Here is an 11,886-nt window from a genome sequence, read left to right on the forward strand (position 1 = left end):
CCACCTCGACACCAGGATCACTGCTGTCCTCATAGAATGTCTGTCAGTCCTGGATGAGATCTAACTTTCTCCAGTTGACCAACGCCGTCCTGCATTGCTCCTGTCAGTGCCCCCATAACTCATGCACTGACAGCATCACCCTTCATGGCTGCACTCTACACATCATGGAGCCAATGTGGAAGCTCAGTGTCCTGTTCGTCTCTTAACAGACCTTCATCCCCCGGCTCCACATGACTCAAATGATACAGTTCAAGCTCCTGATCTTCATTTCACCTCCTCCGCTTTGCTCCTCCATACCTCTGTGACCTCCTAAACTCCTACCAACCTGTCGCTCCCTCCACTCAGCATCCTCCGGCCTGCTTCATGTTCCCTGCTTTGCCCACCCCAACATTGGTGGCGAGCCTTCAGCCTCTCTGGCCCCACCCTCTGGAACTCCATCCCACCTCACCCCTTCTCATGCCTCCTTCAAGATCTGTCTCAATTTTTTTTGATAAAACTGAAGCCATCACCTTTGGCTCCTGCCAACACATCCTCTCTTCTGGCTCTGACCTCCTCAGCCTCCCCGGCCTCTCTCTCTAATTCTCTCAGTGACAACCATGGCATGTGGTTTGATCCCCAGCTTTCCTTTCTCCCTCACATGCATTGCCTCATCAAAACTGCCTTCATTCACACCCATCACATCAACGGCCGCTGCCCCTACCTCACACCCAACACCTCGGAAACCCTCATTCTCGTCTTTGTCACCTGCCGCTCAGACGTTGCCAGTGCTCTCCTCACTATGTTATGGATTATATAAAAGACGAAAGTAAAGATTATATTTTGGGGGAATCTCAAAATCATTTATTACCTTTAACTTTTTTCAATCGTTTTCTGCAGAAGAACATCAACACACCAGCTGCTCCAAGCACAAGAGTGAACGCCACAAGGAAAACCACCAGCCAGTCTGGGCCTCGGTGCAAAAACACCTCTGTAACATAAGGAACATTTTGTATCATATTTAATAATAATCCTTTCATTCTTTCATTTGATATAGAACCTTATTACATTTTCATGAAGTCTCAAAGCGTTTCACAGGCATTACAGTGATATGTAGTGACTGTTTATTTGTATGCTAACATGGCAGCCAATTTTCTGCACACAATGTCCACCAACAGTTATGTAGTGAATGACGAATTTATCTGCAGGATTGTAGGCCAGGGTACCTGGAGAAACTTCTTTCCCTTCATGAAAAGTGTCAGAGGATCTTTAAAATCCGCCTGAACAGGAGCAGAAAAGTCCTCGGTTCAACGTCTCATCTGAAGGACAGCGTCTCCGACAATCGAGCTCAGGTGTCTCGCTTGCGAGGTGAGTGCTCTAACCACTGAGCTACAGGACTGCTGTATTTCAGTAATACATGAAATGCTGTCACTGTCCAGTGCTTTGGGACATCCTCCCCACGTGAAAGGCGCTATACACATGTATCTTGTTGTTGTTGTCGGGGAGCGGCGGCAGGACAGCGTGGGGAGGAGCCTGGGCCTACTGACCCAGGTACTTAAACTCGACGCCGGAGCGAGTTCAGCCCCGGGGGGGGAGGGAGGTGTGGGGGCGGAGCGGGGGAACTGCGACGTCATAGATTAGTTTTCAGGTACGTGCGCGCGCACAAAAAAAAAAAAAAACTCTGCGCCCCCCCCCCCCAGGGCTCACATCAGAGCCCACTATGGTCCTGTTGGGTTCGCTGCCCCAGCCTACGGGATAATGCCATCCACCTGACCGCTCGCTCCCAGTCCCCGCGTGCGCACTATGGCTGCCGCTTTGACCCGAGCCCCCCCACCCCCTCCCTCCCGCCCCCCTCCTCTCTCCCCCCAAACCCTCCCCCCTCTGCATCTCTCCCGCTCTCTCCTCCTCTCTCTCCGTCCCTCTCGTCTTCTATCCCCACTTGACCCTCCCACAACCTCCCTCTGCTCCAGTCTGGGAATCCTCCGCCGGGCTCACCGCGGCACTCGGCGTTGGCTGTCCAGCAGCAGCCACACCGACTGCCCCATTCCCCATCACACTCGCCACCCACCCCGGGCACAGACCCGGGGAGCCAACCTCTCCTCCCTCATCCCCATTCCCCCCACCCCTGCCTCACAACCTGGACCCCCTTCCCCTCCCACACACCCTTCTGTCAACCGCTCCCTCCACATCGGACTGCAAAATGTCCGCTCCCTCTGCAACAAGGCCCTGGTCATCAACGATCTCATCCTTGATGAGAACGTTGACATCATGGCCTTAACAGAAACCTGGCTCACCCCAGGCGACACCTTCCCCCTCACGGAGGCCACACCACCCGGCTACACCTCCCACCACATCCCCTCCCAACCGCCGTGGCGGTGGTGTTGCCCTTATCTCAAGGACACCACTTGCCCTATCCCCCCTACTCCACTGGCTCTTTCCCCTCCTTTGAGCACCTCACCCTCTCCCACCCCTCATTCCTCTCCCTTAAAATCCTCCTCCTCTACCGGCCCCCTAAAACCTCTCCCACCTTCATCTCTGACATTTTCAACACTCCTCACATCTCTTTGCCTCTGCTCCGATCGCCTCATCATCCTGGGCGACTTTAACCTACACTTCACCCCCTCCTGCTCCATCTCCACAGACTTCTCTTCCCTGCTCTCCTCACTCAACCTCTCCTTACACATAAACTCCCTCACTCACAGTCACGGCCACCCACTCGATTTGGTGATCACCCGGGGCCTCAGTGTCTCGGATGTCACTATTACCGACAAGGCCATCTCTGACCACCACTTCATCTCCTTCACCACCTCCACCCCCCTCCCCACCTCCACCAGACCCACCACCATCTTCTACCGCCCTTGGAAGAAGTTACCCCCACAATCCCTAACCGATGCCTTGGAGTCCTCTGAACTCCTCTCCCTCCGGCCTTCAACCCTCACCGACCCCTCTTCTCCTCTCTCCCTCCTCCACAATACCCTCTCCTCCACACTCGATACTCTTGCCCCCATCACTTCCCGCACTGTCTCCTACTCCCGCTCCTCCCCCTGGTACACCACCCACCTCCGCTCACTGAAAAGCCAGGTGCGGGCTGCTGAGCGCACCTGTGTCAAATCTGGCCTAACGGTCCACCGACAAATCTGGCTGGACCTCCTCAAAATTTACCGCTCCACTCTAGCCTCGGCCAAGTCGTCCTTCTACTCCAGGATAATCCTGGAGGCGAAGAACAACCCCAGGCTACTGTTTTCCACCACAACCCGACTCCTCCGTACCCCCCGCGCAGGTCATCTCCTCCAACCTTCACTGCGAGGAGATGCTGGATTTCCTTGAATCCAAGATCAAGGGAATCCGCTCCGCGGTCACTTCCCCTCCAACTTCTACCCACCACCCACCCCTTCCCTCCCACACTCCGACTCCTACCCATCCTCCCCTACACAACTTCGTACCCGTTTCCACACCCTCTGTCACTGAACTCATCCTATCCCTAAAACCAACCACCTGCTCCCTTGACCCCATCCCCACTCCACTCCTTATCTCCCCAGCTCCACTTTCTTGCCCCACATATCACTGACATCATCAACCTGTCCCTCTCCTCTGGCACTGTCCCCATTCCATTAAAAACTGCCATCATCACGCCCACCCTGAAAAAACCCTCCCTTGATGCGTCGCAGCTATCAAGCTACCGGCCCATCTCCAACCTCCCCTTTCTCTCCAAGGTCTTGGAAAGAGTTGTCGCCTCCCAACTGCGCTCTTTCCTTTCCACCCATTCTCTTTTCGAACCCCTTCAGTCAGGTTTCCGTGCTGCCCACAGCACAGAAACTGCCCTGGTCAAGGTCACCAATGATATCCTGACCATCTGTGACCAGGGCTCCCTCTGTCTCCTCGTCCTCCTCGACCTATCGGCAGCATTCGATACGGTCGACCACGCTATCCTACTCCACCGCTTGTCCTCCCACCTCAACCTTCAAGGCACTGTCCTTGAATGGTTTAGGTCGTACCTTTCTCACCGTCTTCACTTTGTCTCGACGAATGGCTTCTCCTCCACCCCCCGTACCTGTCTCATGTCGGTGTCCCTCAGGGCTCTGTCCTTGGTCCCCTCCTCTTCACCCTCTATATGCTCCCCCTCGGTGACATCATCCGCAGACATGGAGTTAACTTCCACATGTATGCGGATGACACCCAACTCTACCTTTCCTCCTCTACTCTCAACTCCACGACCACCGATGTCCTGACAGCTGCCTGTCCGACATCGAGTCCTGGACGAGAGACAACTTTCTTCAGCTCAACGTGCGAAAAACCGAGGCCCTCCTGATTGGCTCACGTCAGCGCCTCCGCACCTCAGGCGCCGACACCATCAGCATCCAAGGCTGCACTCTCCACCTCTCAAAGCCAGTCAGGAACCTCGGCGTTTTGTTCGACCCTGAGCTGTCCTTTCTCCCTCACATCCGCACCACAACTGGCACCGCCTTCCATCACCTCCGGAACATCGCCAGACTACGGCACTACCTCACCCCTCACGCTGCTGAAACCCTGGTTCACGCCTTTGTCACCTCAAGGCTGGACTATGGGAACTCTCTCCTCGCGGCCTTCCCGCCACCTCCCTCCACAAGCTGCAGGTCATTCAGAACTCTGCAGCTCGTGTACTGTCCCGCACCAGGCTTCGCGATCACATCACTCCCACCCTCGCTCGCCTCCACTGGCTCCCCATCCCCCAGAGGATTGATTTCAAGATCCTCAACCTCACCTACAAGGCCATTCACGGCCTTGCTCCCTCCTACCTCTCCAACCTACTATCCCCCTACCTACCTGCCCGTACCCTCCGTTCCTCTGGCTCCGGTCTGCTCCACGTCCCCCGCCCCAACCACCCTACCATCGGTGGTCGGGCCTTCAGCCTCTCAGCCCCGAGGCTCTGGAACTCCATCCCCCAGTGCCTTCGCCGCTTCCTCCCTTTCCTCCTTCAAGGCCGGTCTCAAAACCTTTCTCTTTGACCGTGCCTTCAGCTCCCCTCTCGACTTCTCCTTCCCCCCCTCCCTCGCTTCCCCTCCCCTCCCTTCCCTCCCCTCACCCTGACCATTTCCCCCTCCTCGCCTCCCTTCCTCCCTCACCTGACCATTTCCCCCTCCTCGCTCCTCCCTTCTCTCCCCTCACCCTGACCATTTCCCCCCTGCTCGGGTCATAACCCAACTGTGCAGCGCCTTGGGACGTCCTCCTGACGTGAAAGGCACTTTATAAATGGAATCTTGTTGTTGTTGTTGTGTAATTAATTATTTGCAATCACAATAGCAAACTATCCTATGATGAAAGTGGCTGAAAGAAAATCAGAATGAAAGCCTCAGATTGAACATTGGGAGCTGCTGTGGATTGTTCCACATCACAATATCAACTGTAATACGTTGCATTGAAGTGCTTATATTTTTGCAAATGTTTCACTGACCTGATACCTGGATCTTTGCCTCGTTTTCCTCCAGAAAGTTTCTTGTCAGACACGTGAATCTGTCTGTAGAATCGCTGGTTATATCAATGCTACTTTCACATTTCCAACAGTCTTCAGACCCCTGAGTGCATGTTTCAGTCTTGGCTTTCACCTCTGCTCCACTCCTATCAAACCAAACTACACGAGGTTCGGGATACCAGCCTTTTGATTTACAGGTGAGTTTAAGCCTCGAGTCCTGGTAACCTGCCATGGAAATCAAGGGCAGCCGTCTGCGGTCTGTAACAATAATACATTGTGTTATCAACAATTACAAAGAAGGAACTTTTGTAACGACTGATCAAATCAAAACATTCAGTACTTTACACCTAATTAGTCATTTGTAGTGACTGCTTTTGAAGGCTAAGGTTACAGTCATTTGCACCATCAAGTGAATGGCCAATTAATCTGCAATACACTACATTCTCCATCAGTTTATGGGATCTTTAATGTCCACCTGAACAGACAGGTGCAACCTGTCAATTTTCACGTCTCACCAAACGTCAGCCTCTAACACTGAGTGTCCTTCAGTGACAGAGTGTGGTATCAGCCTGAACTATGAGCTCAGGTGCTGATGTGGGGCTTCAACCCACAACACTCTAAACCAAACAACAAGAGTCCTTCCAATGAAATTGATATAGAGTCTTATCACGTCTTTGAGACGACTCAAAGCCCTTCACAGAATATACTGTACAGTGAATTGACTGTGTATTTTGTGGGTGAAACGCGGCAGCCAATTGCCCACATTGAGCCAGAATGACAAATCATTACATTGTGCAGTTCACACCGGGCTCTGGTAGAGATTATGGTGCATTTCTGAAGCTGGAAAATATATTGACTGGGACGGGGTGGGAACATGAGCTTAGAATAGGGAAATGTACAGGTTAAACACAACAAACCTTCAACTTTCACAACCACTGTTGTTTCACCTAAATCTGTTGTGGATCTCACAGAACATGTGTATTCTCCTTGGTCTGAGCACCTCACGTTCTTCAGTCTGAGAGACACGTTTCCTCGAGTCATCCCGTCTCTAATGAGCTCGGTTCTTCCTCTGTAGGCTTCATGTTGCTGATCAGGTCGAACCACTCCACGTGTGTATAAATGCACCACATCCCCAGAATCAGATTTACTCCATTCCACGTCCATATGATATGCCGCCACTCCTGGTGTTAACCAACATCCCAGAGTGACATCGTTCCCCAGAGCTGTGAGGACAGGCTGACGTGGACCATTAACTATAAAAGAATCTAGTGAACAATACAATATCAATTATTCAACTATTATTATGATTTGTTTCTAATTAAGTGTAAAACTATGAGATCCAATAGTTTATTTGTGTCACTGTCACTGGACAGGTTTAGTGTCTGGTTTCCTGAAGCCCTGAAAGTCTGAGATATGAACTGACCTGAGTCTGCACAGAAACTGTCTTATTACAGAAATATACTTTATTTGGAAATGTGCAGCAATGTTACCATTTAAAAGATGAATATAAATCACCAGTTTATAGTCTCATCAGTGGACACATTTCACACGATCACAAGAGAGGTTCAGATGAAGGAAGTCCTTCAGCCCATTTGACCTCATCTTCCCAGAATACTCACCTCCCATCTTCCCATCTCAGCTTCACCTGATACATTTACTCTCGGAGTTCAGTGCTGTGAACACGGACAGCTCACAACCTTTGCAAATATAGTTTGAAATACGGCTCCAGTGTAAACAGCCAGAATGTCCTCTCGTTCAGCTCATTAACACAGTCAGGAATTGTCATTTCTCTCAGAAATGAGATACAGTTGTTCACCACTGAACAACGGGAGGTGATCAGGAGAAGCTGGGAATAGACCAGGTTTGGTGAGGATCTTTCAGCCACAGTTATGGGCTGATAGACTGAGGGAAGTTGATAAAAGCAATACATTTCTGGGGCAGGTTCAGCTGCAGTGATAACAAGCTCCAGCTTCCAGTTACAGTGAGTGGATTCTTTATCAGAAACAAAACTATTCTCTACTTGGATAAGTGATCTAATATTTTAGTTGCCTCTGTAATAAAGAGCAATGTTAATGTGAAAGTGATTAGGCAGAAAATGACAGTGTTGCTCACCAGAAAGTGAAGCCGGAATCTCAAACAGGAAAATTAGAATGAAAATCTTCTCCATCATCTGTCAGGACATCGAGCACTGAAACACGAGGAAATCAACAGACAATTCATAATAAATTAATAACACACAGTAACACCAGATCTGTGTCACAATCCAGATCAGCATTTGAATAAAGTGTTCTTCCAAACTTTTGGAATAAAGTAATTGCGCTGAAATAGGTGGAACAACAACAACAATTTGCATCTTTAACATCCACCTGACAGGCAGAGAGCATCACCTCCGACAATGTTGTGCTCCCGATCACCGCAGTGGAGTGTCATCCTACACTGTGAGCTCAAAGTCTTAATGAGGGGCTTGAAACCACAACCCTCTGACTCCGGCTCGGAGTCAGGCATCACCACTGTTAAATGCTCTGAGACGCTGCCCTGAGTGGAGGGCGATATATAAGTTGTTGTTGTTGTTTCGGCTAAACCAAGCCAGTGGGTTAACACTAAAAATAAAATGATTATTTTTAATCACAATAAACTTTTCACATCGGGGAACAATTTCTGACACTGATTTGCTTTTAACAGTAGAACCTTTTGCAGGTTCAGGCTCCAAACTCACACAGAGTCTCCGTCTGTTTGTCTGAGCTTCAACCCTCAGCGCTTGTCAAGGTGACCTCGGAGAATAATAATCCTGACATCTGACACAGCACCTTCTACATCCAGGGACGTCTCAAAGCGCTTCAGAGGAAACACTGTAAACACCAGTGACCTGACAGCAATCAGACTGGGGAAGGAACATGTTATGTGTAACTGCTGTAATGTGCCCCTCCACTCCCCCTCCTCACAGCCGCTCCTTATTCACCCCAACATGGTGCAGGTCAGAGAGGAGCTCCCATTCCCTTCCCTCCTCACTTGCCTCCGATTCTCAGCGTTTAAACCACAAACTGGGAATAAACTGACTGCAGAGCTCCCGCTTTACTACTGACACAAACCTGACAATAGAGAACATTTATTTCATATGTAAACTCCACATCACCACATGTGAAAGTGAAACCAGTGAATCCTGTAACTGGAATCGCAGTAAAGTTAAGGCGTTATTTTAATGGTATAATAATAGTTCATTTCAGGAAAAAAATTCCGACACTGACCTGTTTAGAGTTTGCATCGAATGAGAAGAATCTTCACTATTAACAGTACATTAAACCTGTGTCCGGGATGGCGATGTCCAGAGGCTAATCTTGTGACTGAGCTCAGTTATTAACCTCACACAGTGACTGAGCTCTGTTGCTAACCTCACACAGTGACTGAGCTGTTACTAACCTCACAGAGTGACTGAGCTCAGTTGCTAATCTCACAGTGACTGAGCTCAATTATTACCCTCACACAGTGACTGAGCTCAGTCACTAACCTCACACAGTGACTGAGCTCAGTCACTAACCTCACACAGTGACTGAGCTCAGTCACTAACCTCACACAGTGACTCAGCTCAGTCACTAACCTCACAGTGACTGAGCTCAGTCACTAACCTCACACAGTGACTGAGCTCAGTCACTAACCTCACACAGTGACAGGGGGTTCACTGGTTGTGTGTTTATTGCAGTGTAGGGTTTGTGTTCGATGTCTCGGGGTGTTCTGTTAGTGTAATTATATGTGTTTACGGTGCACATTGGGTTGACATCTGTAAATGGAAGTGCCCCTTATCAGGGTGTGTGCAGGTCACACATGTCTGTGGTGCACACGGGGCGTTTCCCGACTGTGCTTAATGGGAGCGTTCCCCCCAAGAAATGTGAGCACATCCCGCAACGGGCAGCAGATCCCCGGGGGGGGGGGGGGGAGCCTTGGTCCCTCCACCAAAGTGGAGTGCGCAATGGCAGCCCCTCACCCCCAACCCCCCACCACAAGGGGTCGGGGCTGTCACGTCCCTTAATGGTAAAATAACGTGTTGTGTTTCTTCATTCTCTTATGGCATTTGTTTCTTTTTGAGGAAAGTGTAAATATATATTCTATCAATAAAGAAATATATTTCTGGTTTAAAACAAGTCCGTGAGTTCAGCTGCTCTCAGCCTCACAGTCACTGAGACCAGTTTGGGATGTGACAGTACAGTTTATATTGACACAGCGCCTCATGTCGAGATGATGGCTCAAAGCGCTTCACAGAGCTGATGGGCACCTGAGGGGGGAATGGGAGCTGAGGGGGTGGGGAGGGGAGAGATGGGCAAAAGCAGAGCCGAAGGGTTTTGTTTCCTGACGGACAGAGGACCTCACACCACTCTTTTTAAAATATTTCTTGTTTGTTTAAAAATATACATTTACAAACTTTCTTGTACAACTTTCTTGTCCCGATTCACAACAGTTTCCTTTCTCTTTCAACTGCTCTTTCAGCTTCAGCGATACACTTAAATTATACTATTTATATTGGATTGAATTCTATCGAATTCTGTGGCGTAAACGTGACCGCATCGTCTCTCTATCTGTTCACTGTTCAACAACATTTCCTTTTATAACTCAAACCCAAATCAACTTCAAACGCTATTGACATCCGGTCGTCACCACAGATAACCGACGCCATCTCCTCCTCCTCGTGTGAAGCTCTTCCTGCGGGAGGTAAGACAGCAGCTGCCGGGACTCGCTCCTCGAGCACTGTCCGCCCTTCCCGCACTTGTGTGGTGTGTGCGGTAAACCAGTGACCCCCAGGACCCGCTGTGTGTGGCGGCCACTGTGTCCCTTCACACACTTCCCGCCTGTGGCAGGTGGTCAGACCGCGGCTCTCAGGCCCAGAGCCGTGTCCGGAGCCACTGCCTCCCGTTCCCGCTGTGTCTGTCAGTCTGTGTGAGGGGCGGTGACGGCTCCGCTGTCCTGTCACAGCCTTTGTGCTTCCTCTCTGCCCAGTTTGGTTGGTAATGGCTCAGTCGGTCGCAGAGAGAGGAAGGGACAAGGCCGTGGGGGGCCTTGATGGAGACGATGAGGATTTTGAGCTCTATCCTCTGGGGATGGGAAGCCATTGGAATCAAGTGAGTGCGGGGCTGATAGGATTGCGGAGTAGGTGCGGTTCTGGATGATCTGCATCGTGTGGAGGTGAAGTCGAGTCTTGATATAATAAATATAGTGTGGGTGACAGTGTGTCTCAGTCTGGTTTTGTCTGAGTCTGTGAATAGTGGAGACTTGCTGACGGGCTGTGGCAGACTGAATAGACTGAGCGGCAGAATTAATGACAGTCTCTGCAAACACAGATTGCCATTCCCGGGTCTGTGTGTAATTCACGCAGTTTGTGAATGTTTCTGCCGCCAGTGATTTGCGAAATGCCTCAGTCGGGCACCTCAGGGGCTGGGAATCGAGTTACACTTCAATGAAACAATGTACAGATTTACAAAGAATATACAGCACAGAAACGGCCAAACCAGTCTGTGCCGGTGTTTATATTCCACATCAGTCCCCACCCATTCCTTACTCCGTCCCATTCCATTCAATCCTCCTCTACCTCATGGGAAGGTCTCCTGACTGTGCTTAAAGGGAGCGTCACAAACACGTGTGCCCATCCTGTGTGTTGTTGACCTGCCTGCGCCCCCCATAAAGGGGAGGGGGTGAGGATAGGTTTAGGAGGTCCGACTTCCTCTTGAAAACAGTAGAGTCCTATAGCTCAGTGGTGAGAGCACTCGCCTCACAAGTGAGAGGTTCCTGGGTGGGGCGAAACCTTAGACAAGTTTCCTTACACCACACACCTCTCTTTGCCAAGTGGTAAGTAGGAACCTGGTTGATAATTGGATGTTGGATCGCTTTCTGGGGGTAATAATCTCTCTCCAAAATTAATTTGGTCACTCAATTCACGACTGTTTGTGGGTCACTGCTGTGCACACTTCACTGCAGCGTTTCGCCCACAGAACACACAGTCACTACACATTACAGTATGTTCTCTGAAGCATTTTGAGATGTCTCAGCAAACCCCAAACATGGAGCAGCCGGTGAGGCTGGAGAGGGAAGCAACAACTGGATCAGAAACAACACTGGAGCAGAGAGTAATGAGGGTCAGAGGAGGAGGTGAGCATTCGGTGTCTCAGCGCTGTGTTATCTGTGTGGTCTCTGTACATAAGGGGGAGAGGGAGTTAAGACATCTCAGGGTGTGGGTCAGGGGCTGACTGTGAGGGATGTGTGTATCTGAGGGTAGGGGTGGTGAAGACTGTGTATAATGATTGGCCATAAAATAATAAATAAAATAATATGGTTTATTGTAAATTGTGACAGTATTTTGCAAGTGAATGACAATATATTGGATATTAATATCCACTTCAACAGACACAGACGTGACCTCGGCTTAAAGGTTAAAGATCTCACTTCTTGGGCGATTGTTACAGTGATTGAGAGAGAAA

The 11,886-nt window shown here is 50.1% G+C and overlaps 1 protein-coding gene across 1 annotated transcript; it reads right to left on the minus strand.

Moving 5' to 3' along the window:
* Positions 1–536: 536 nt before the first annotated feature.
* Positions 537–7,659, minus strand: LOC121852851 (butyrophilin-like protein 2). The gene is made up of 4 exons (XM_042346734.1): positions 7,538–7,659; positions 6,343–6,690; positions 5,408–5,683; positions 537–967 (listed from the first exon to the last, which is right to left on the minus strand). The coding sequence occupies exons 1-4, from the start codon at positions 7,593–7,595 to the stop codon at positions 837–839; spliced, it is 813 nt and encodes a 270-aa protein (XP_042202668.1). The 5' UTR covers positions 7,596–7,659; the 3' UTR covers positions 537–836.
* Positions 7,660–11,886: the final 4,227 nt, after the last annotated feature.

This window comes from Callorhinchus milii, unplaced genomic scaffold (genome assembly GCF_018977255.1).
Source record: "Callorhinchus milii isolate IMCB2004 unplaced genomic scaffold, IMCB_Cmil_1.0 Scaffold1508, whole genome shotgun sequence".
NCBI classification, from domain to species: domain Eukaryota; kingdom Metazoa; phylum Chordata; class Chondrichthyes; order Chimaeriformes; family Callorhinchidae; genus Callorhinchus; species Callorhinchus milii.

What these genes read in the sequence shown, in the direction of transcription:
- LOC121852851 (XM_042346734.1), bottom strand. Translation starts at nt 7,595, where the DNA reads ATGATGGAGAAGATTTTCATTCTAATTTTCCTGTTTGAGATTCCGGCT. An exon ending in AGTGGTTGTGAAAGTTGAAG is followed by an intron (nt 5,684 to 6,342) that starts GTTTGTTGTGTT and finishes TTATTGTTACAG; the next exon opens with ACCGCAGACGGCTGCCCTTG. An exon ending in GGCAAAGATCCAGGTATCAG is followed by an intron (nt 968 to 5,407) that starts GTCAGTGAAACA and finishes CTTATGTTACAG; the next exon opens with AGGTGTTTTTGCACCGAGGC.